Source organism: Homarus americanus, unplaced genomic scaffold (genome assembly GCF_018991925.1).
Source record: "Homarus americanus isolate GMGI-L3 unplaced genomic scaffold, GMGI_Hamer_2.0 scaffold15535, whole genome shotgun sequence".
Classification (NCBI taxonomy): domain Eukaryota; kingdom Metazoa; phylum Arthropoda; class Malacostraca; order Decapoda; family Nephropidae; genus Homarus; species Homarus americanus.
The window spans coordinates 237,002-263,438 of record NW_024749729.1 but is presented as its reverse complement, the minus strand read 5'-3'; the positions used below and the strand labels follow the sequence as shown (position 1 = coordinate 263,438).

At 45.2% G+C, this 26,437-nt stretch overlaps 1 protein-coding gene across 1 annotated transcript in view; it reads left to right on the top strand.

The window, feature by feature from the left end:
- The window catches only part of LOC121853730 (nephrin-like), a 163,568-nt gene extending 137,350 nt beyond the window's left edge, over positions 1–26,218 (top strand). The window contains exons 12-15 of the mRNA XM_042348073.1: positions 1,952–2,135; positions 2,533–2,802; positions 3,236–3,534; positions 26,069–26,218. Of these exons, the coding sequence (XP_042204007.1) occupies positions 1,952–2,135; positions 2,533–2,802; positions 3,236–3,534; positions 26,069–26,167 (852 nt within the window). The 3' untranslated portion in view covers positions 26,168–26,218. The remainder of the gene's footprint in view (positions 1–1,951; positions 2,136–2,532; positions 2,803–3,235; positions 3,535–26,068) is intronic.
- The last annotated feature ends 219 nt before the right edge of the window (positions 26,219–26,437 follow it).

The window sequence follows — 26,437 nt, the reverse complement described above, 5'->3', positions numbered from 1 at the left end:
TTAACCCTTGGAGTACAATGATTTAACCCTTTGATTACTATGATTTAACCCTTTGACTGCTATGATTTAACCCTTGGAGTACAATGATGTAACCCTTTGACTACTATGATTTAACCCTTGGAGTACAATGATTTAACCCTTTGATTACTATGATTTAACCCTTTGACTGCTATGATTTAACCCTTGGAGTACAATGATGTAACCCTTTGACTACTATGATTTAACCCTTGGAGTATGTGATATATCTCCGAAAACTCCCAAGAATCTAAAATTGTGGCTGTAACATTTGTATATCTTTGATGCTGTTTACATAAGTTGCCTGAATAAATAACACCTTCCAGTTACTAGTTCTGACCAGATCATATTGAACTTATGAACTTATTGGGGGGTGGGGGGCGTTGGGAGAGGGGTGAGGAGGGTTGGGAGATAAGGGTAGGGGTGGGGGAGATGGGGTTGGAGGTGGGGAAGGCTGGGAAATAGGGGAGTTATGGGGAGGAGGGGGGAGGGGGCTGAGGGCAATGTTCATGTTAGAGTTTCAAGAGGATTTATTAGCCTACTTAAGAATCATTGTATTCGCGCGAGGTATTGATCCAGAAACAGGAGAGCGAGGGTGTTTGTAAGCCATTCCGCGAACACACTCTCTCTCTCTCTCTCTCTCTCTCTCTCTCTTCTAGAAAATATGTGTAGAAATTGGCGTAAAATATCATATATGATCTAAATAAAAATTATATCTGCGTTATATAATTTAAGATTCTCAATTCTTACGACTATGAAGTATATAAGAAATATTTCGATTCAATATTTCAAATTGTAATGCTTTTAGAAAACAAAATTAAGCATTGTTAATAAAAGAAAAATATCACATCCATTGACAAAAAAATAAGATTAGTTTGATAATTTTCACACATTAGGATCATGAAGTAAATACCACAGAACTTTAAACCAATCATACTCAACCAATTTTCTCGATTAACTTTCTATTTGTTCACGTAACTTGACTTAACTAACAAGAGATGAGAGTGTCGCCACCTGCCGCACTCACTATTTATCCACGTAGTCACAGCGCCGCCACTCGGTCACATCAAGAACTATGAGATGAAAAAAAAAAATTGCGCCAACCTCCCTCCAATATTTACAGGTCTTTTATATAATTTATCAAACATTAGAGAGATATAACAGAGTAAGTATGATGAACATCTGTATAAAATAGTGAACGAAAAATCCACAAAAGTTTATAAGATTTTCTAGAAATGATCCCGTGTTAACATACTGTAATTACTCTTTCGTGTTAATAATAATAATAATAATAATAATAGTAATAATAATAATAATAATAATAATAATAATAATAATAATAATAATAATACAAAACGTTAAAGAACCTCTGGACACAATCATTTTATGTAATTATCTTCTGAACTGAGATGAAATTAGTAATATTTTATTCGAATTTAAAATCACTTGTATGTAGTTCAGTCTCAACAGTGTTCGTGGTACACAAGATGGTCCTCGATACACAGATGTTAACACCATCCATTAATGAACTATATATATATTTTATAGCGACCTGTGGTGTGGTGGACCCGAGTTCGATCCTCGGGCAGGGTGAAACTATGGGCAAGTTTCTTTAAGCCATTTGCCTCTGTCTACCCAGCAGTAATTGGGAACCTGGATGTTAATCGATTTGCAGATCGTATTCCAGGGTAATGGTTAGCCAGTGCAGTTGGCGCGCTGTCCGGTCTTCTCGAACTATTCCGTGACACTGGGTCATGCAGCTCGTTATCTTACGGTGTGGTTGTTGTGTTGGCGACAGCTTTTACACCTTAACAAATTCACGCCTAGGAGGCCCTTGGGCCGGGCATCCTCGATTTCGAGGGGCTTCCATTATGTTTAATGAACTGTTCCTGTGAGTGCTAGTGTAACCTGGCGTGTTTACCTTCGTCTCCTGCAGGTAAGGAACTCTGAGGACCTACACTTAGTGACGAAGGTGACCAACACGACGCCTCACTTCGTAGCCTCAGGACTGGACCCGGGTACTGCCTATACCCTCCATGTGGCCGTCCACAGTCCTATGGGAGCCTCATCGCCCATCAAACTGGATGCCTTCACTGTCAAGACTGCTGAGAAGAGAATGGGTAAGAGATTCCCCTTCCTCCCCTCCTCTCTCCCCCCCCTGCTCCCTTCCTCCCTCCTCTCCCTTCCTCTCCTCCCCATTATATATGATTCAGGTGTAAAACTGTGATTGCCACCTGTTAACTACCTGTGTGTTGATATACAAACCTGAGCTATGTTCTCAGTGTCACCTTCTGTTTATCTTGTTTTCGTCATGATTCTGGTTAAAATACTTCTCAAGACATATATTTCACATCTTAAAAGCTGTAAGTAGAAGAGGGGCATTGGATACCACATAAATAAAAACACACTACCCAGTTTACTCATCATCGTAGAAATAATCAGACTCGCTGTACACGTGTCAGCTGCTGCATCATGGTTCCTGGTGGCAATTGATCACTGCCCCTCTTGTCCCTGTAGGCATCAGTGAACCAGTGGAGGAGGTACTCGGTGTGTCGCCCTTGATAGCTGTGGTGGCTGGAGCATCAGTAGCCATCGTCATCACTTTAGTTATTATATTGGGTCTCGCTATCAAACACTGCCCTAGGAGAAGACCCCAGCCTGAGGTCCCTGCTTACGCCCATGGCTCTCTGGTCTCCGATACCTCACCTAAAGAGACCGTCAGCACCTTTAGTAGACCGTCACCCAATTCTGAGGACCGCAACCCAGACCTAATCCCACTCAAAGAAGGTAAGACAATCGTGACTGATTTACTTCATTCTTTCGATGTCTTGTTCTTTTTTATCATTCTTTCCTCCTCTTTCTCTCTCTTGTTTTCTCTCTTCACTTATCATTCCTTTACTACTGTCTCTCTTGGTGTTTCTTATGATCATTATTTTCTCTCTTCTCTTGCTGCTTAACCTTGTCTTCATCGTATATGTGTTTCTACTGTCTACGTTATTCACCCTTTTCACCTTCGAAGTAAAATGTATCTAATATCATCTTCACTTTATATATGTCAGAATGTATTGTGCCTTATTAGTTATATTTTTATTAGGTATTATGAGTATTTTTTCAGTAAGACTATAATTTTGAGTATTGTTATAGTACGTTTTATTAATAGAGAGGGAATGTTTCTTAATGTTGGTTTAAGATGGTGATAGTATTGTGTTGTTTGTTGCAGAGTGTGACTACCAGTTGGAGGAGTTACGAGTTCCCAGCTGTCAGGTGGTTGGAGGGGTACCGTCATGTCACCAGCTAACCTCTTTAGCACCAACCATAGGTGTGCCTACAGCGGCGGTGGTGGTACCATCTGTGGGCAGCGGTGTAGTAACCAGCTGCCATCAACAACAAGACTGGGACGCTTATTACCAACACCAGTTACATCACCACCATCGCCACCATCACCATCACCACCATCACCAACCACCACCGCCGCCACCACCCACCTCTCTCGCCTCCTTCACTCACCATACCTGCGAGGTCAGTAAGTCACCTCCTCACCTCTAATTAATTACTAAATACGGTAATGTACCTCAACCTACAAACATTAATTATTTTCTTTATGAATTTTGTAGTTTATTTACCGGAGCATCTAAAGTCTCCATATTCCAAGTATTTTTATTTATTTTTGTGTATATTTATCGACCTATGAGCACCTTCTTCCCTAGGGTGATAGAGTTGCATCAGCCTCCCTCTACTGTTCACCATCCTACCTCATACATGTATCATCAATCCCCTGCCTGCCAAATTTGCTCTCAGTGTTCCTCGTTCCCTAATTCCAGTAATCCCTTTGAGTACCCATGGAAATCCCCTTGAGTACGTTGCTATTTCCTTGAGTACAATGCCAGTCAGTCCCTTTGAGTCTGATGCCAATCCCCTGTGTATGACAAAATAGCCCATTGAGTAAGACTTTTTAACCCCTTCAGCAGTGATAATAACAATGACTTAAGCCATTGGGTGCGATGTCTTAATCCTTTGTACTGTAATATAATAACTTTAGTCTGCTACATTAAGTTGAGAGTGTACTCAGTTGTACTCAGATGGTTAAGTCGTCGTACTCAAGGGTTTAATCTCACTCATATATACCTTCATTATTCTGTTCATATATTCGTCCGCATGTTAGGATTGTGCTTGAAGTTTATTCTAAATTTCTTCCGCAATTTTATTTTCTAATTTTACTGAACATCTCACTCCTGTATGTTAAAAAATCTAGATGTCTCTATTCAACACACACACACACACACACACACACACACACACACACACACACACACACACACACACACACACTGCTATTTCTTCTTAATATTGCCTCCTATTTTGGTAAACATGGGCTACACAGGACGGACCTCCACAGAAACACTTGAACCTCTCAATTCGTCTCTCAATCCCCCTCCTCTCCTCTTCGTGTTCCTCCTCCTTTCTCTTCGCATTCCCTCCTTCTTCCGTGTCCCCTCTCCTCCTCTCCCCTGATCCACCTTCTCATCTCCTCCTTCACCCCATCCTCCTCCTCGTCACCCCCATCCTCCTCCTCGTCTCCCAACTCCTCCTCCTCTTCGTGGCTTCTATGTCTCAACTACACTCAGTAATATATCTTTTTAACCCCGGAGGCAACCTAAATAACACAATTCATTCTATAGTTTGCTCTTCACGCTAGTAATGCTAAGGGTGGTGTTCGTTAAGAGATGGCAATGTCATTCTTCCCGTCTCATTTATAATACTAACAGTCAACAAGTGTTAGTACAGTAAGTAGCCGCCACTGTCAGCTGCAGTGTCAACAACCATTAACAGCAACAAACGTTCAATGTGTCTGTCGCAAATCATGGAAGCGCCCCCTTCATGACCCCTTCCTGCACCACCTCATGACCCTCTCGCTTCATCCCCCCATCATTCAGTCCCCCCACTTCACCTCCCCATGAACCCCCCTCTCCACTTCACTCCCCTGGGCCCATGCAACTATCATTGTCACCATAGAAATGCATCATCATTATTACGTCCAAATACTATTCCCCGAGCGCAGTTTACAATGACAGGTGCCCTCCCCTCATTACACCTTCCTAGACTCAGCAGAGCCAGGGAGTAACATGTACTGTGTGTGTCTCAGATGATGGGAGCGCCGCCCCCCACTGGAGCAGTTAGCGACCGCCCACTACCCACCGCCGCCAGTCTCGGGTGCAGCCTACACCACGCCCGCACACTTCATGGGCGCCGGAGACGTGCCCTCCTCTTCTCGCCCTCCTCGATCCCCACGCCCACATTCACGCCCACCCAGACTATGATGTGAAAACATTTAGACATGAGAGCAGTGTATAGTGAGTGAGGCTGTTGGTGCTCGAGCTGACTTACACAGATGGGTCCACTAGTGGCAGTCAGTGGTGATGATGATGATGAAGAATTATGATGATGAATAATGATGAGGAGGAGTGATGAAACCTTCCAACCAACCCAACAATCATCTTATCAACGAGCATAAAAACAATGAATAGAGTATAAAAATTCTGAGCTCAATAACAATTGTAACTAAAATATATATATGTATATATATATATATATATATATATATATATATATATATATATATATATATATATATATATATATATATATATCAGTACATACTGGGAAGGTGAACATAATCATGAAATTGCTCAAAGTTATGCGAAGTTGTCAAGGTAAAGTTTGTGTTGCACTCTGTCCAGGGCCTGAATCTTACCTCACGCCTCACAGGTACAAACTTGTGTCACGTCATCGGGTGCCCAGAGCTTTTGGTTTTCCCCCCTTTGATTCAATAGCTTAATATACGTTATATAGCTGATCAATATGTCATAAACACAGTAACTTTATATTATAGTGGTATAGCTTGTAGTCACGATGTAACCTCAAACAGCCACGATAAACCTCTACGGTGACTTCAAACGCTAGACTAGAGAACACAAGGGTAAGACCAACGAGCTAAGGTGTGGAGGACAACACCACACATCTCTCTAGTGGCTTTACCTGTTGTGTGTGGCGTGGTGATGAGAGGCAGTACAGGTCGCCCGTCGCAATTTACCCAGTGGACAATAATTATAACCCCTTTACACTAAACTAGTTGCTGGTTCACTCATAAATGGGTCAATTACTAGCGAATGGCATGGGAAGTGTTAGTAGTTATCATTAAGGAACCGCTATGTGACTTAGTTCATCTGCTCACGCTAAATGGATAATGAGTTGTGTATAGTGACGGTGTGTTGAACCATTTGACAGAGGTGTCACTATCAGTAAAGAACGTGATGTCATTATCCCTGACCTCACCTCACCATCCGCTTTTTGTCCATCCTTTCACCACCACTGTCACCATCCTTACTCACTTTCACCACCACTACCACCATCCTTACTCACTCTCCACCACCTACCACCATCCTTACTCACTTTTACCACCACTACCACCATCCTTATTCACTCTCATCACCACTACCACCATCCTTACTCACTTTCACCACCACTACCACCATCCTTACTCACTTTCACCACCACTACCACCATCCTTACTCACTCTCATCACCACTGCCACCATCCTTACTCACTCTCACCACCACTACCACCATCCTTACTCACTTTCACCACCACTACCACCATCCTTACTCACTCTCACTATCACTACCACAATCTCCACACATTATCACCATCACCACTATCGCAGTCATCATCAGTTCTTATTCATCATCATCAATCATCATCATCATCATCATCATCATCATCATCATTTAATGTCATTATCCTTCATGTTCTTTTGCACTCTGTTTATCACCTGTTGTTATTCCCATCTTTATCCTCGTTCACTGTGGTTCATCTTTATTATGTTTGTTTATATCAAGTGTTGGTGGGCATTTTCTTCTTCGGTGTCAACTAAAACATGATCCTCATATCTCACTCTCTCTCTCTCTCTTGAAGTTTCCTCAGTTCTTACATCATCGTTATTCTTCTTCTTCTTCCTCATTTACTGTGGTCTTACTCATTATAACTTCCATCCACATTTTCAAGACAACTACCTGTAATTAGTGAGTTGCTGCACGTTTTCTCTCGAAGTTGTTTTTGGGTAAATCCTTATTTTTTTTAGTTTTGTTTAGTTAGTTCGTGTTTACAATAATCTAAACCTTAAACTAAAACACCATTGAAGACCAGGGTTTATAAACCTTTTGTATATGAGGAGGTTTTAACATCGAGGCTACAGGTTAGAGGTCGAACATAAACTTTCCTCAGGAGGCTGGTTAATATTTAGTTAACACTTTACGACTTACTCATGTAAATGTTCCTTCCTGATATCATGGTAAAAATATAATGTCAGAAATGTATTTATGTTTTTTAATCCCTCAAGCTCTGGGAGGATAACGGTACAAGGTTAATTACAGTGCTCAAGAGGTTAAGTCACAGTACTCAAGGGGTTAAGTCACAGTACTCAAGAGGTTACATAACTCTCAAACAGCAGTGAAATAGTACTCTACTGTATAAACCAGACTCACTAAAAAATAAATAAAAAAATGGTGGCAAGCTGTAACACTGTCAGGGATGGCGAGAAGGTGATGGTGATTAGTGTACCTCAGCGTCACTATACAGGAGAGCTAAGAAGATCCAAGTGGTAAAGAGAGATGGTGAGGATAGTGATGATCAGGGCGAGAGAGGGAGACGATAATAATTCAACTCAGCAAACTCTGAGATCGTGATGAACTATTATTATATTGTGTTACTTTCATACTTTATAAGGTTAGGTAAATAAAGTCATTGATTTCATAATACAGTATGTAACTCTTTCATCATCAGATTATATCACTTATTACTATTCGCAAATTTACATCAAAACTCTTTATCATTCCATATACATATATATATATATATATAAACATATGTTATCTATAATATTTATTTTTGGTATATAATAAATAAAATTATAATAGGTTATTCTCTTACGGTATTGATAATTTGCCTTTACTTGAATATGCTAATTATACTGAGATCCATAATGGTATCTCTTAATACTGTTTGTTTACATAATTGGGTGGATCTGTGTACCTGGTGATGTTACACACAGACACACCTGGACCCGATGTGTACTTACGACAGGCCAGAGAGAGGTCGTGAAGGTGGAACATACAGGTGTTGGCTGGCCTCAGTTATCAGAGCTTGTCGAGATTAATACTTAATTACGATTATCTCGCTTCAATCCTCTCCCTCACTCCTCTCCCTCACTTCTCTCCCTCCTCCCTCCTCACCCTCCCCCCCACCAAACTGTTCCCACTGTGGAGGCGCATGAGCATGTATTTTTACGTAACATTGTGTTTTTGTTCATTAATTCTTTGACAACATCTTATTCCCGAGATTAAAAAGGAGTTTGTTAGCCTTTCAGCTTATATGTTCATTCTCAACATGTATATTGTATTGTTACTCAGGACCAGTAAAAAAAAACTTTGAATCTTTATGTCCAAGAATTAAAAAGTCTCTCTCTCTCTCTCTTCACATCTTCTATATAGCTTTTATAAGGAGAACAAATCTAAGATGATGTCAAAGAATAAAACACCATTTATCTTTTCTTTTCCTCAAGTTGATGCTCCTCTCTTCACCAAAAACACATAAAGGAAAAATGTTCAACACAGACCGAAAGTGGTGATACCTACAGTGGGTCATCAATCATTAGACCCTTAAAGACTATCTATCATCACTATGTCATCACCCAAAAACATCGTTATGGCCTGATGTTGTAATGATATTATATGTAAAGTGTTCATGTAGATTTGTACGATGTTTTCTATGGCGCAATCAAAAGAAAATGTTTTATCTGGCTTCTTTTTTTATCCTTCAAAATAAATATGAAATTATTCTTGGTAAATTTATGTTTATTAGGTATGAATGAAATGAAAATAAAGGCATGAAAAAAATAATGACATGCAATTTTACCCGTAGATATGAGAGACAAAACGAAGAAAAATGTGATTAAACAGTGACAACAGAGAAGAAAAGTAGAAACAATATTTTTTGGCCCTAAGACACTCAAATCTACAGTACAGTCCTCAACAGACAGGTATTGGGAGTTGTTGTGACGTGTTGGGAGGTGTTGTGAGGTGTTGTGACGTGTTGGGAGGTGTTGTGAGGTGTTGTTAGGTGTTGGGAGGTGTTGTGAGGTGTTGGGAGGTGTTGTGAGGTGTTGTGAGGTGTTGGGGTGTTGGGAGGTGTTGTGGGGTGTTGTGAGGCGGTGGAGGGCACTGAATGGTGTTGTGAGGGGGTGGGAGGCGCAGAGAGACGGTGGGAGGTATTGTCAGTGCTGGTGTTGTGAGGTGTTGGGAGGTGTTGTGAGGTGTTGTGAGGTGTTGGAAGGTGTTGTGGGAGGTGTTGTGAAGCAGTAGGAGTGTTGTGAGGTGGTGGGAGGTGTTGTGAGACGGTGGGAGGTGTTGTGAGGTTGTGAGGTGTTGGGATGTGTTGTGGGTGTTGTGGAGGTGGTGGGAAGTGTTGTGGAGGCGGTGGGAGGTGTTGTGATATGTTGTGAGGTGTTGAGAGGTGTTGTGTGCTGTGAGGTGTTGGGAGGTGTTGAGGTGAGTAGAGGTTGGGAGGCGCAGAGAGACGGCGGAGGTGTTGTCAGGCGTTGGGAGGTGTTAGAGGTGATGGGAGGTGTTTTGAGGTGTTGTGAGGTGTTGAAGGTGTTGAGGTGTTGTGGAAGTGGTAGGAGGTGTTGTGAGGTGGTGGGAGGTGTTGTGAGACAGTGGGAGGTGTTAGAGGTGTTGTGAGGTGTTGGGAGGTGTTGGGGGTGTTGTGAGGTGGGAAGTGTTGTGAGGCGGTGGAAGGTGTTGTGATGTGTTGTGAGGTGTTGGGAGGTGTTGTGGGGTGTTGTGAGGTGTTGGGAGGTGTTGTGAGGTGTTGGGAGGTGTTGTGAGGCGGTGGGAGGCACTGAATGGTGTTGTGAGGGGTTGGGAGGCGCAGAGAGACGGTGGGGAGGTATTACAGGCGTTGGGAGGTGTTGGAGGTGTTGGGAGGTGTTGTGAGGTGTTGAGGTGTTGGAAGGGTGCTGTGAGGCGGTGAGAAGTGTTGTGTGGCGGTGGGAGGTTTTGTGAGGCGGTGGGAGCTAATGAGGCGGTGGGAGGTGTTTTGAGGAGGTGAGAAGTGTTGTGAGGTGGTGAGAGGTGCTGTGAGGCGGTGGGAGGTGTTGGGAGGCGGTGGGAGGTGTTGTGTGGCGGTGGGAGGTGTTGTGAGGCGGTGGGAAGTTTTGTGAGGCGGTGGGAGGTGTTGTGTGGCGGTGGGAGGTTTTGTGAGGCGGTGGGAGCTAATGTGAGGCGGTGGGAGGTGTTTGAGGTGAGAAGGTTGTGAGGCGGTGAGAATTGGCTGTGAGGTGGAGGTGGTGTGGAGGCGGTGGGAGGTGTTGTGAGGGGTGAGAAGTGTTGTGAGGTGGTGTGAGGCAGTGGGAGGTGTTGTGGAGGGGGTGAGAAGTGTTGTGAGGTGGTGGGAGGTGCTGTGGAGGCGGTGGGAGGTGTTGTGAGGCGGTGGGAGGTGTTGTGGCGGTGGGAGGTGATGTGAGGCGGTGGGAGGTTGTGAGGGGGTGGGAAGTGTTGTGAGGCGGTGAGAAGTGCTGAGGCGGTGGAGGTTGTGAGGCGGTGGGAGGTGTTGTGAGGCGGTGGGAGGTGTTGAGGTGGTGGAGGTGTTGTGGGGCGGTGGGAAGGTGTTGTGAGGCGGTGGGAGGTGTTGTGAGGCGGTGGAGGTGTTGTGGAGGGGGGTGAGTGTTGGGGCGGTGGGAGTAATGTGAGGCGGTGAGTGTGTTGAGGCGGTGGGAGGTGCAGGCAGTGGGAGGTGTTGTGAGGCGGTGGAGGTGCTGTGAGGCGGTGGGAGGTGCTGTGGCGGCAGGGAGGTGTTGTGTGGCGGTGGGAGGTTTTGTGAGCAGTGGGAGGTAATGTAGGCGGTGGAGGTGTTTTGAGGGGTGAGAAGTGTTGTGAGTGAGAAGTGCTGTGAGGCGGTGGGAGGTGTTGTGAGGCGGTGGGAGGTGTTGTAAGGGGGTGGGAGGTGTTGTGAGGCGGTGAGAAGTGTGAGGCGGTGGGAGGTGCTGTGAGGCGGTGGGAGGAAATGAGGCGGTGGAGTGTTGTGAGGGGGTGAGAAGTGTTGTGAGGCGGTGGGAGGTGTTGTGGAGGCGGTGGAGTGTTGTGAATCGGTGGAGGTGCAGGAGAAGGTGGGGAGGTGTTGTGAGGCGGTGGGAGGTGCTAGAGGCGGTGGGAGGTGTGTTGTGAGGGTGGGAGGTGTTGTGGGAGGCGGTGGGAGGTGTTGTGAGGCGGTGAGAAGTGTTGTGGGGCTGGGAGGCAATGTGAGGCGGTGGGAGGTGTTGTGAGGCGTGAGAGGTGCTGTGAGGGGGTGGGAAGTGTTGTGAGGCGGTGAGAAGTGTTGTGGGGCGGTGGGAGTGCAATGTGGGAGGCGGTGGGAGGTGTTGTGAGGCGGTGGGAGGGGCTGTGGCGGTGGGAGGTGTCTGGGAGGCGGTGGGAGGTGCTGTAAGGGGTGAGAAGGTTGTGAGGCGGTGAGAAGTGCTGTGAGGCGGTGGAGGTGTTGTGAGGCGGTGGAGGCAATGGAGGTGGTGGGAGGCCAGAGGGGGTGAGAAGTGTTGTGAGGCGGTGGGAGGTGCTGTGAGGCGGTGGGAGGGTTGTGAGGCGGTGGGAGGTGTTGTGGAGGCGGTGGAGGTGTGTTGTGAGAAGGTGGAGGTGTTGTATAAGTGGGTGGGAGGTGCTGTGAGGCGGTGGGAGGTGCTAGAGGCGGTGGAGGTGTTGTGAGGCGGTGGAGGTGTTAAGTGTGAGGTGTTGTGAGGCGGTGGGAGGTGATGAGGCGGTGGGAGGTGTTGTAAGGCGTGGGAAGTGTTGTGAGGCGGTGGGAGGTACTGGAGGCGGTGGGAGGTGCCAGGAGGCGGTGGGAGGTGTTGTGGAGGCGGTGGGAGGTGTTGGGAGGCGTGAGAGGTGTTGTGGAGGTGGGGAGGTGCCAGAGGCGGTGGGAGGTGCTGGGAGGCGGTGAGGTGTTGTGCGGCGGAGGTAGTGAGGAGGCAGAGGCGGTGGGAGGAAGCAGAGGTGATGGGAGGTGGTGAGAGGCGGTGGAGGTGTTAGAAGTGGGAAGTAAGCAGGAGGCGGTGGGAGGTTAGGAGGCGGTGGGAGGTAATGTGAGGCGGTGGGAAGTGCAGGCGGTGGGAAGGTTGGAGGCGGTGGAAGCAGGAGGGCGGTGGAGGTAATGAGGTGGAGGGGTGCTTGAGGCGGTGGGAGGGTTGAGGCGGTGGAGGAAGCAGAGGCGGTGGGAGGTGTGGCCAGGAGGGAAGGTGTTGTGGAGGCGGTGGAGGTAATGTGAGGCGGTGGGGGTGTTGTGAGTGTGTGGGGGAGGTGGCAGAGGCGGTGGGAAGGTGTTGTGAGGCGGTGGGAGGTGTTGTGAGGCGGTGGGAGGTTCTGGGGAGGTGGGGAGGTGTTGTGAGGCGGTGGGAGGTGCTGTGAGGCGTGGGAGGCTGTGGAGGCGGTGGGGTGTGAGTGGGGAGGTGTTGTAGGCGGTGATGCGCTGGAGGCGGTGAGGTGCGGAGGGTGGAGGTTGTGGCGGCGGTGAGGTAATGGAGGGAGGTGCAGGAGGCGGTGGTAAGGTGCAGGAGGCGGTGGGAGGTGCGGGCGGTGGAGGTTATGAGGCGGTGGGAGGTATTGTAGGGCGTGGAGGTGTGGAGGCGGTGGAGGTGCTGGAGGCGGTGGAGGCTGTGAGGTGGTGGGAGGTGTTGGTTAGTGGCGGAAGTGTTGTGGAGGCGGTAGTGCCAGGAGGCGGTGGGAGGTACAGAGGCGGTGGAGGTGGCGGTGGAGATGCGTTTTGAGGCGGTGATGGTTGGGGAGGCGGTGAGAGGTGTCAGGAGGCGGTGAGAGGTGTTGGGAGGCGGTGGAGGGCTGGAGGCGGTGGGAGGTAAAGTTTATAGGTGGAGTGGGCAGGAGGTTGGTGATGAGGCGGTGGAGAGCAGAGGCGGTGAGAGGAGGCGGTGGGAGGTGTTGTGAGGCGGTGGGAGGTGTTGGTGAGAGGTGGGAGGTTGTGAGGCGGTGGGAGGTGTTGTGAGGGGAGGTGGGAGAAGGGGTGAGTAAGGAGTGGGAGGTGTTGTGGGAGGCGGTGGGAGGTGAGGCGTGGGGAGGTGTTAGAGGCGGTGAGGAGGAGGTTGGTGAGAAGTGAGCTGCAGTGGGAGGTGCTGTGAGGCGGTGGGGATATTGCAGGAGGCGGTGGAAGTGTTGTGAGGCGGTGGGAGGTGTCAGGATAAGGTGAGGTAATGGAGGCGGTGGAGGTGTTGCGGAGGCGGTGAGGTGTTGTGAGGCGTGGAGGTAATGAGGCGGTGAGGTGTTGAAGTGGTGGAAAGTGGGAGGAAATGGAGGCGGTGGGAGGTGGGAGGACACATGGTGATAATGTGATATGGTGGGAGATGTCAGATAGGTGTGGGAGGGTGGGAGGGGTGTTGTAGGCAGGGAGGTGTTGTGGGAGGTGGCAGGAGGCGGTGAGGTGTTGGGGAGGCGGTGGTGCTGGAGGCGGGAGGTGCTGGGAGGGAGGTGCTGGGAGGCAGTGGGAGGGAATGTGAGGTGGAGGTGCAGTGGGAAAAGGAGGCGGTGTGTTGGGAGGCGGTGAGGTGTTTGGTGGAAGGCAGGAGGCGGTGGGAGGCATGAGGCGGTGGGAGGTGTTGGAGGTGGAGGTGCTGTGGAGGCGGTGGGAGGTGTTGGGAGGCGGTGGGAGGTGTGTGTGAGGCGGTGGGAGGTGTTGTGAGGGTGGGAGGTGCCAGGAGGCGGTGGAGGTGCTGGGAAAGGCGGCGGTGATAATGGGGAGGTGGTGGGAGACCGGGAGGCGGTGGGAGGTGCGAGGTGATGGGTGGTGGAGGCGGTGGGAGGTGTTGTGAGGCGGTGGGAGGTGGTTGTGAGGCGGTGGAGGTGTTGGGGAGGCGGTGGAGGTAATGTGAGGCGGTAAGCGTTGTGAGGCGGTGGGGCAGTGGGCGTGGAAGGTGTTGTGGAGGCGGTGGAGGTGTTGGGAGGCGGTGGGAGGCTGGGAGGCGGTGGGAGAGGTTGTGAGGCGGTGGGAGGTGTTGGAGGCGAGTGGGAGGTGTTGTGAAGGGAGGTAAGCAGAGTGGTGGGGAGGCGGTGGAGGCATTGTGGGGAGGCAGTGCAGGAGGCGGTGGAGGAAGCAGGAGGCGAAGGGTGTTGTGGAAAGGGAGGGAGTAAAGCAGCGGTGGAGGCTGTGGAGGCGGTGGAGGTGTTGTGAGGCGGTGGGAAGTGGCCAGGAGTATGGTGGGAGGTGTTGGGGAGGTGGGAGGTTGTGGAGGCGGTGGGAGGTGCTGTGGGAGGTGGGAGGTGTTGTGGGAGGCGGTGAAGTCAGAGGCGGTGGGAGGTGTTGTGGAGGCGGTGGGAGGTGTTGTGAGTGGTGGGAGGTGTTGTGAGGCGGTGGAGGTGTTGTGGAGGCGGTGGTAAAGCTGGTGAGGCGGTGGGAGGTGTTGTGGAGGCGGTGGAGGAGGAGGCGGTGGAGGTGCTGTGAGGCGGTGGAGGTGTTGTGAGGCGGTGGGAAGTGTCAGGAGGCGGTGGAGGCAATGTGGAGGCGGTGGGAGGTGTTGGTGGCGGCGGTGGGAGGTGTTAGGAGGCAGTGGAGAGGTCAGGAGGCGGTGATGGGTGTCATGAGGCGGTGGGGAGGTGCTAGGAGGGGTAATGTGGGAGGTGGGGAGGCAGATGTGATGAATGGGGAGGCGGTGATGGATGGGAGGCCAGGAGGCGGTGGAGGTGTTGTGAGGTGGGAGGCAAGGGAGGTGGAGGCAGGGAGGCAGGGAGGTGGCGGTGGGAGGTGCTGGAGGCGGTGAGTGTGTTGTGAGGAGGTAATGAGGCGGTGATGTGCCTGAGGCAGTGGACGGTCAGGAGGCGGTGGAAGGTGTCTGGAGGCGGTGGAGGTGTCAGGCGGTGGGAAGGCTTGGGAGGCGGTGGAGGTCAGGAGGCGGTGGAGGTGTTAGGAGGCAGGAGGTGGCGAGAGGCGGTGGAGGTGTTGGGAGGCGGTGGAGGTGTTGGAGGCAGGAGGTGGGTAGGGAGTGGTGGTGAGGCGGTGGGAGGTGAGAGAGGCGGTGGGAGGTGTTGGAGGCGGGGAGGTGCTGTGAGGCGGTGGGAGGTGTTGTGAGGCATTGGGAGGCCTTTTGAGGTGTTCAATGGTGCTATGGGGAGTTAGGAGGTACTGTGAAGCGTTAAAAAGTGTTTTGAGACGTTAGAATGCGCTTTGATTCGATGGGAGCACTGGGAGAGCTGGGGAGGCGCTGTGGGGCGTTGACAAGGTTTGTTAGGCGTTGGGATGTGGATCGAGGTGTTGGAAGATGTTGAGGTAATGGTTGGTGTTCTGGGGTGTTGTCAGGTGTTGGGAGACATCAAGAGGTACTGTTTGGCGGTAGGAGGTGTTGTTAATGAGTGCCAGGGAGCATAAGGAAGTGGTTAGTGGCACTGGGGAGAGGGTGTTGAAGGTGAGATTGTGACGACTGGTATAAAGGTTAACTCTATGTTGTCATTACTAAGACGCTCGACTCCCCCCCACCGACCAAGATCTATTTCAGGATATCATCTCATAAACCCGTAAAGTCAAAAAGAGATAAGGTGGAGAGAGTATTTTTGCTCGCATATTGGGAAAACTGGAATGGTACTTACGTACTGATGGAAAAGTGCAGAATTTGTCATGCATTGGAGTAGATAACATGTAGGTTGGACTTAATAACCTGTTTGGTAAACGGTAATACGTGCAGGGAATACCGTCTTATAAGCCCCACACGTGAGGACATGTCGTGAATGTTGTCTCATAAGTTAGGGACAGGACTACGTGCCAGGAATCATGTCCACCCTATCGCTGACCGCTTGGGGACACTTATTCTAACTTCCTCCTCCACATGCTGGTTTTATAGGCTTGTCGTATTTTCTACATTTAGGCCTACTGACCGCTGTAACTGACGAAGAGAGAGAGAGAGAGAGAGAGAGATATAAAAGATATAGCCACACTGTTTATCATTATCGCCTAACAAAACATTCACAGTTAACTATTTCAGAAGGTTTTTAACAATTTATTGCCCAACTACAATGTCTAATTCACTAATGGGTAAATTCTCTGCTTACTTTACATCTCTTTCTCACTCTTCTTAAAACTTTATCTTATTTTTTTTTTATATATATAGTGGACCCACAGCGGCACACTTTAACTTTACCGAAATGAAATTTACTTCTGGAAAACTTCCCACAACGAACTGACACAACTACAAACTCCCTACCTTTGTTTCTTCTTCCTTTCTCTCTGTCTGAGTGTTTGTCTGTCTGTCTGTCTGTTTGCTTGACTGTCTATCTGTCTGTCTCTCTCTGTCTGTCTCTCTCTGTCTCGCTTGCTTGTTCTGGTTTGCCCTTAACTCTGTAACATCAATTATATATTTTTCAAATGTCATTATAAACTAAGAATGTCATCTGAGCACCATATATACATTACTTATTATCTATAGTCTTATCCTTGTAGTTATTATAGCGTGAGATAACTTAATACATATAATAAATATTTACAAACACATATCAATGGCTATAGTGATTGAGGTTTCAGGTATTAGGTTATTGAAGAGAAGAGCCACCAGGTGTGTTAATCTGGGTACTCGGTGATTGACTGGCGCCTAGATCCTCCTCCTCTCCTTCCCGGTAGACTTCAAGGATTCCGAACCTAGGCATCTTGTTGTCTTCATGTGTAGTTCATCTCTCAGGCTCGGAATTCCATCCTCGTCACCATTGGTAGCAAAGAGGAACTGTGGCATTACAAAATGAATTAGTTTATTTCAAGAGTCATTACAAGTAATTCAATAGTAAAGTCAAGAGAGATATATCCTATGGCAGATTGGTCACGATATGGTATTAAATGGAGGCTGTAATACACCCATACCCATACACCCTCATACGGCTGAGTGTATAATGTGTATGATATTTCAAGAGATTAAGAAATACACAAAACTATAACCTGTATCTAATGGTCTATGTATAGCATTTAAATGATATAAACTCATTCTAATAGTACAAGTGTTTGTTATAGCAAATTTTCCTTTGAAAAATCTTATAGACCTACTTAAGGAAAATGCCTCTTTCTCAAGCAGGTGTCACGAAGGCAGACCATAACAGGTACTGCATCCTTAATTAGCTGCATGAATTATTGTTATGTGTATAGAAGTAGCTTTAAAGGGCCTGTGATGTTGTTTACTAGATGTTCTCTCGCTTGTGGAAGGATAAAAAAACATTTAATGGCATAAAGTTTTCTCCAGGGTAAGACTAACGATCCCATGTTGGTAGCTAAATGTGTTGGGTTAAATTATATATAAAAATATCGATTTTCTTTTAAAAATATTGTATTCTAGAGACCTTGGAAGCTTCGTAACCTTTGTGGATAATCGTCTTCACTCACTCACTCACTCACGCACTCACGCACTCAATCGATAGGTTTGTTGAGTCCCTTGACCGATTCACTCAGCCAATACTTCCTACTATCACTCGTCTGGCTTCTCTCCACCTCTGCCTAACACTACCATACATAAAGTCAACTGCTGCTATTCCCTGGACGTTATTTTTAAACGATCTAATTGGTTTTCTAATGTAATCAGTTAATTAATACGTTCTTAAATGTAATATTGCCTTACTGGAGGTGTGTCAGAGGTGTTCCCACTGATATGATTAGCGCCCCGGGTTACCTGTCCGTGGTAATTAGTAAATACCACTCCCCCCTCCCCCCCCAGCTTCCTCCCTGACCGCATCCTGACCGGCATTATTTACGGGCTAAGAGTCTCAGTCGACGGTATGCAGTTATGTCTATCAGATGACACCTTTAAAGGAGGGAAATAGTGTCTAATCTACCTTGTATCTGTGGACTATCATAGTACTTTCTGTGGACTATCATAGTACTTCAGTTGTCGATGTCAGTAAGGAAACTCGGCATTCTCTTGGTGTCTTTGTTTTACTAAATAGTCTCGCGGGAACGATATAAACAACTGTTTACTTCTCTTAACTTTTCTTGAACTTCATCGACTGTGTTTTACACAAATGGCAGTCCCCATCACAATTATCTACACCGGTCTTTACAAAACTCGGCATTAACCTACAACATAGACAGACACACACACACAGACAGACAGACAGACAGACAGACAGACAGACAGACAGACACACACACACACACACACCTTTATAAAATCTCACCCAAGTAATATACGCGACACATGATCCTCAAGACTTCCCAGCCTCTCCTGGATTTAACTGAGCCACAGGCTGGGTGGTAACTAGACAAGGCTGGAAGAGGTCCGCTCCTCCTCATCCACGGTCAGGTCACAACACTGGTAAATTCCCCTTAAAAGACTTCTCGGTATTCAAGTTACGCCTGGAGAGTTAAGACACGAGACCTCTGACCAGCGTTTCAGTGAAATTCCTGCAGGAGGACAAATCCCTCACCTCATCGTTGAGCAATTTTCACCTTGGCTGACCCTTGTTTGATGGGCGTCTTCACCTCTCTCACTCGTAAGACTTCCGTATCTAATGCCGTCTCTCTCTCTCTCTCTCGTTCTTCATCTGGCGGTACAACTGGAGTCTTGTTTTATAAAGATCCGTGTAATTATTGTTATTTTGTTATTTGTTTGCTTATTTCCATTAATGAGGATTTCTACTATGTTTTTGTATGTTGTAGTGATTACGTCAACTCTACCGTGATTAAATTTTCAAATATATTATATCTAATAACTCGTTGCTACAGTCATTTTATTTCTACTGTAATTATTCGTCGACTTTTCATTTTTTTCTTTTTAATTTCCATCTATTTACTTTCTCTCCTTTTGTTTTATCTTCGCTTTGCTCAGTACTCTCCTTCTTCTCTCCTCCTCCTTCTCCTCCTCCTCCTTTCTTCCATCCTCCTTCACCCTTGCCTATCTTTTATTCCCAAGGCTCTCTCGACTCTCCACCGCTCAGTAAAAGCGAAATGATAAAGTGAGTCACAAGACGCCCATGGCTGTGAGGAGACAACCCAGGGCAGAAGAATAATCTATATTTGTGAGAAAGTCTAAGATGAAAGATAGAAAAAACAAATGTCTCCGATAAAAATAGAATAAACTTTTCACAGACAACGGATATAAGACACTCAGATTGTTTCGTTCAGTGCTGCTAGTTTCATCCCTTTCGTCCACTGCACTTTACCTGCATTTCCTCAGCTGTAAAATTAGGTACACTTTCACAAATGGGTGGACTGGGGGGCGTGGGTACCTCAGATCAGAACTAAATAACCCTTAGGAGGAGAGGCGACTGCTATAACCACTCGGACACCATACCCCATTATCTTGGATGGTAAGAGGAGCAGTACATTAACCCCTTGACCCTCCCCACCACCTTCCCCCCACCCCCCACCCCCGCAAAACCCAAATAAGAAAACGAAAAAATATTATTCATCATTTTAACTTCCATAAACAATTTAATTAGATCAGTTTTACTTTAGAAAATCATATGAACAGAGAAAACTTCCAGCGTATAACAGTGAAGCAGAACTTGTGACCTTTCATAGTGAAGGTGGGAGGTCAAGCTATGCTGACTCTACGTATTTTCCACTAACACTATTTTTCTTCTAATTAGTAATTTTTCAGAAAGCAAATAAAAACAAAATATATATAATGAATTTAAATATTTTTGTTGTTGTTTAACCTCGAGGGTAAAATGTACGGCAATTGTAAACCAGGTCTTTCTGTTACAGGTATGAAGTTGTAGTTAGTGAAGGCCTTTTGAGATTAATTTTCACGAATTTTATTTTAAATGTTTACTATCTTATTATATATATATATATATATTTTTTAAGGTTCCCTGATTACCTTGACTCCTCCTCCAGACAGGTTCTCTCTAGGGGAGTGACCATGGCAACCAGCAGGGCTCCCTATACCTACCCTCTCTCTTCCCTCAACCCTCCTTTAACCTCTTCATAATGTATAGTCCCCCCTCCCCCTCTCCCTCACCCACCAGGTAGAATATCTCCTTCCACCTGAGCGATTATTACCTTGCCTTCGTGCCATACCATCTCACCCTCTCGTACTTATCTTCTTCCTCCATTCAACTATTCCATTATTTACACCATTTCCTCTTAGTCCCTGTTCACTTTACACACACACACACATGTACAGGTGACTTAATTCCTCCACCCACCTTCCTCCACTGCTCTGGACACTCTTGCTATAAATACATTGGTCTACCTCAGGGACGTAAATCATTTCTTATTCAGAACTCTCACTTAGTACACCGTCTTCCCTCACACCTGTGTCAGTGTTCCTAATGAATGTCTTACCTGTAGCAAGATGTTTTTCTTTTCGTGGCTCATCTGAAGATTAAACCCCTCTAACCTAATCCATTCATTTTTAACCTAACCTAACCTAATCCTCCAGGTAAGTAATCTTCAGGTGAACCCTTTCATTTTACTCCATAGGTCATCAACACCTCCCATAGTGTCACCTGAACCTCCCTGACTCTCCTGTATCATTAAGGCAGCAGTTTGATATTATTCTTCAATCATTTTTTCCATAATTTTTACTGTAATTTTTTATCTAAATTTCCTTTACATTCCTTAGTTTGTTCTGCCTGATTCTCTTCTATAATTCAGTCTGTTATTCTTTTATCCTCACTTTTAATTCTTATTTTCCTATACAGTTTACTAGTTTATTTAACAGAGTAATTATCTATTAGTTTTATCGCTTTCTCTCGCTTACTAACCTACCTGTTATTATCCACCTGTGTTTAAAACGTTTCATTACTAGCACTATGTGTTCATTACTAGCCACCTACCTGTGTTCATTACTAGCCACCTACCTGTGTTCATTAACTAAGCCACCTACCTGTGTTCATTACTAGCCACCTACCTTGTTCATTACTAGCCACCTACCTGTGTTCATTACTAGCCACCACCTGTATTATAGCCACCTACCTGTGTTCATTACTCCACCTGTTTTACTAGCCACCTACCTGTGTTCATTACTAGCCACCTACCTGTGTTCATTACTAGCCACCTACCTGTGTTCATTACTAACCACCTACCTGTGTTCATTACTAACCACCTACCTGTGTCTACCTGTTTCATTACTGCACTACTGTGTTCATTACTAGCCACCTACCTGTGTTCATTACTAGCCACCTACTGTGTTCATTACTAGCACCTACCTGTGTTCATTATAGCCACCTACCTGTGTTCATTACTAGCCACCTACCTGTGTTCATTACTAGCCACCTACCTGTGTTCATTACTCAACACCTACACTGTATTCATTTACTAGCTACCTACCTGTGTTTCATTACTAACCACCTACTTGTGTTCATTACTAGCCACCTACCTGTGTTCATTACTAGCCACCTACCTGTGTTCATTACTAACCACCTACCTGTGTTCATTACTAGCCACCTACCTGTATTCATTACTAACACCTACATTGCATTACTAGCCACCTACTATATGTTCATTACTAACCACCTACCTGTGTTCATTACTAGCCACCTACCTGTGTTCATTACTAGCACCTACTGTATGTTCATTAGCACACCTATGTTCAATACTATACCTCTACACTTTCCTTTCATTGCATCTACTTAATATACTCAGAGGCTCTCTTCTCCTGAATTAAAGAGTAACATAGTCTGTCTATCTGTCTGTCTGTCTGTCTGTCTGTCTGTCTGTCTGTCTGTCTGTTCCCCCAGCTATTTCCCCAATGAGATCCTAAAATAACACCTGAGAGGAGGAGGAGGGGGTAGAGGGGAGACTGAAGGAATCGAGTCCTATATAACCCTGTACAAAAACTTTTAATCCATTACGAGTGATTAAAAAAAATTATAGTTGGGTTTACATTATTAGATATTATCAAACAGTTCATAAGAGTAAGGTGAATAAAGTTGATATGAGGAAAGGTTTGGCTGTGTTGATTAAATGTTTACAGAGGGAATTGATGGATCTAATTTTTTGGTTGTGAATAAAAAAAAAAACAACAACAACATCAGAGAGTGAGTGTTAATCATAGTTTGTTGGAAAGTCGAGCCTAGAGTATTGAGAGAGTGTGTTGAGTGTGTTGAGTGTGTGTGTGTGTGTGTGTGTGTGTGTGTGTGTGTGTGTGTGTGTGTGTGTGTGTGTGTGTGTGTGTGTGTGTGTGTGTGTGTGTGTGTGTGTGTGTGTGTGTGTGTGTGTGTGTGTGTGGAGGGAAAAGATCACGCATCAGAACAAGGAAAAAGATTGGTGAAAGGTAAAGTGTTTGCTGGGATGTGTCATAACCGTGGGGATATTTACTACACCTTATGGACGCTTTTACAAGTTGTTTATTGGTCATGCATGATGTATGTAGAGAGAGAGAGAGAGAGAGAGAGAGAGAGAGAGAGAGACTACTGTAAGGGGGGGAATTAAAATTGAACGTGTAAACCTTAAAGAGAATAAATAACAGAAGAAATAGAGTAATGTTTGATAGGAGGAGGAAGTTGAATTGTGAAAAGTTAAGCTGAAATTCAGAATATCCAGCGAGGATTTGAAGAAGGTTGGGAAGCACGAGAGAGAGAGAGGCAGATATCGGAAAATATGTTCAAATGGCGATCTGACGAAAGTTTACGAACGGAGGAAAAATGAAATCGTTTGTGGTAAAATGAAAAGATGTAAATAATACTTAATTCAACTGATTCTGATGTATAGAAGTTAAGGATAAGTTAGATATAGACAAACGTTCGTAACAGGTGATGGGTTTCTATATTTCATTCTGATGTAAAATGGAATAACAGGATAGAAAAAAAAATATATATTGGGAGAGACTTCGAATAGATGAAAGATAGGATGATAAATGGATAAAAAAAAGATGGATAGATTGGATGAATACATAGAAGGGATGGATGTAGGGAAGAGGTAGACCTTGAGAAAATATAAAGGGTTAAGTGAGTAGGAATTCTCAGGTGTATGGGATGGTGTGTGTGTGTGTGTGTGTGTGTGTGTGTGTGTGTGTGTGTGTGTGTATCTGAGCCCGATAACCCTATAACTCAGCCATTATTTGACGACTATGGCTAAACTTAACATCAATAATGGCTTTAACTGGGTATCTAATACTTTTTTTTTTACCTTTCCACATTAAAAAAGTTCATAAGTGCGATACCTTAACCCTCGTTCAGGTGATTTTCGTCCATGATTAGAGATGGTATAGCCTTAACATGATCTACGGTCTTTTTAATAAGGGTATATACCTTAATTACGTATTTATCTAATTTAACAACAACTCACAGATAATCGTTGTATATTAACCGCCCAGTTTAGATTTTTTTACAATGTATATTCGATTCTTAAGGATTAATGGCCAGAGGATATTTATAAAAAATTATTATCTGGTCTAATATTTCAACCTATAATGATGAAGGTTGGAATATTGACAACATGACACGATCCTCGCGTAAAATAAAGTGTTAAAAAGAGTTATTTTTTAAGTAACAAGACACGAGGATTGACACTAAAAACTAGAATATATCATATTTTCTTTCCATTATATTTTGGTAAGTCTAGAAACGTCTTTGGGTAATGTCTCTCTTTAACCACCAAACTAACGGACAGAAATATGTTAAATACTTGTGATCCTTGATATTTTCTTGTTATTGTTGAGGGTCAGAGGTCATAACTACCGAGAGAAACAACTGAAGAATCATCTCACAAGAGGATATTTTGCGTCAGTTCAATATTTTTGTATTTTTTAACATTTTAACAATTAATAACTTTTTTAACGCCTCAAATTTGTTGTGATATATGACCGACTAACTGGGGTATCACTGACTGGCTGCCTGTCTATTGTATTGTGCTTATAAATACAGTCTGGGTTATATGGTTTTATATCTACAGTCTTATATAATCGTTAAGAACTTCTGGGATGAACTTTTTGTATTCTTACTAATATTATATATGTTTTTTGAACTTTATATGAACAAATTAATTATTACAGTGTTGTATATTCATAGTATTGAAAGTAGTGTTATCATTTCAATCATCCAATCAAGAGATTTTTCCTTGAATCCAAAAGTTGTCATGTTATCTTAGGTTTGCAAAGGAAAGATATGAGATGTACCCTCAAACTCCCCCCAAAACGTGACCTCCATCCCCACCCATCACTTCTCAACCCTCCCACCCATCACCACCGCCCTCCTCTACAGCGCCACTGGTTAATTGGTTACTCCTGTATATGGTTAATAGTTAAGTCTGGTGGCTCTCGTCTTCTCGCTACAGCTAGACAGGAGAAAGGACCTCGGCTCTCACCACACACACACACACACACACTACCACCAATCTTCTATGCATAGGTGAAGAATATTATTGAGAAAGTCTACGGTATTTACCACCCGCGTTTCACTAACTCTGGTCATGTAATTTACCTTCACACACACACACACACACACAAACACACACACACACACACACACACACACACACACACACACACACACACACACACACACACACACACACACACACATACATAAAAAATTCAGCCCATAAGAGCCCGCACAGATAGATATAAGAACAGCACCATCCCATCTATTGTTAAAATAATAAACAACTGATTTATGTACTGTACAGCCCTGTAAATGTATTGAACGTATATCATTTTGTCTAAATCACATGTAAGTTTGTATATTTTCAGCCACCGGCTGCAACTCTATTAATAAACCGTTTATTATTATTATTATACACACACACACACACACACACACACACACACACACACACACACACACCAGAGCCCGCGAGAGCTCAGTATATGAAACGAGTTAAAACAAAGACAAACAATCAACGTAAAATCGCAAGGGAAAGGGAATGATGCTGGGCAACTCAGTGATACACAGATAAAGCTTCGGTTTGGCTGTAAAACATTTTACGACAACGATAAACTCGAGACTCTCCCATTGATGGTTGATCAGATTTTCTCTCCCTCAAACTTTACCAGAATTGATCAAGTCAGCGTCTGTGGCTCTGTGACACTCCATGCTTGTTTGTGACACCCCATGCTTGTTTGTGACACCCCATGCTTGTTTGTGACACCCTAGGCGTTCTTTGATGTACAATGAAAGAGAGGGAGGAGGAGGGGGAGGGTGTAGGGGAGGGGTTATGACACGTGATATACCGCTTTGGAAATAATGTCCATGTTTTCCTTAGGATAATTTATACAACGTGTTACCTTTGTTTCGTATCATTAATTTACACCTGTACGTTCTTCAAGGGTACATTAGCGAAGACTATGTTCAGGTATCTACGTCATATAATAGTTTGTATATGTGTGTGTATATAATAAACATGAAACTGTCAAATATTATTACAGATTTTCCACATTTAAATAATTTCTAACATGTAAATACTTAAAATCTGGAGTATCTTAGTAATTTAGTCTCTCGTGTTAATTAGCAAGTGTTGTCAACCAGGTTATAGACACATATATAAGTAGCTTTTAACATTATAATATTTCCCCTTTGCAATATTTGTCCAGCTTGATATAAATCGCCCTGGACTATCGGCTTTCTGTTCTTGGCCGGCCGCTACGTATAACAGAGATCCCTTCCTCCTAGTTCTATTGATAGCGGCCTCAACCTAACCTAACCAAAAAGCTCCTCACTCTAAGGTAGTAAAGATAACTCATGACGTCTCCCATGACTTGAAGACAGTTTTATCATATTCCCTGAGTTATAACATGAAGAGAAAGTTATCTTTGTTATCTCTGTGTGGTTAAGATTTAATTGGTCATGGAAGAAGACTTCGTTTGCTTGCTATCTATACTGCTTACTGTACCTTGGAGTTTGTCCCCTAAACACACATACACACATACACACATACACACATATACACTCCATCCCCCAGCACATATTCCAACACACATACACAGACATACACTCCACCCCAACACACATACTTTATATTTTTCTATTTATTGTGTGAAAAATATTGTCCTTACTTTATTCTGTACTGCCATTAATATTGTCTCCTTCCTCCCCAGACACCTCCTATGGCCGCCAACAGACCCCCCAGAGAGAACCGTGAACAAGTCGTGAGGTATTGGAAGAGAGAAAACGTGGCGGATGTACAAAGGCAGTAGCGTAAAGTGGTCGGCACAACACAACACCCCCCCCCTCCCTCCCACCCACCACCCCCCTCTCCCTCCCTCCCACCACCACCTCCCCTACTAGAGGAACCATAACACGAACCTGTGATAAATATGACCCAGAAGGGACTATCTAGTTTACATAATGGTAAATCAGGACGGCCTCAAAACGGTGACAACTCCAGATAATCTACCGTGAGCGCTGGTACCGAGTCATCCGTCTTCACTGTGGTCGAGCGGTTCGGTGAGGAAATGATTAAGACA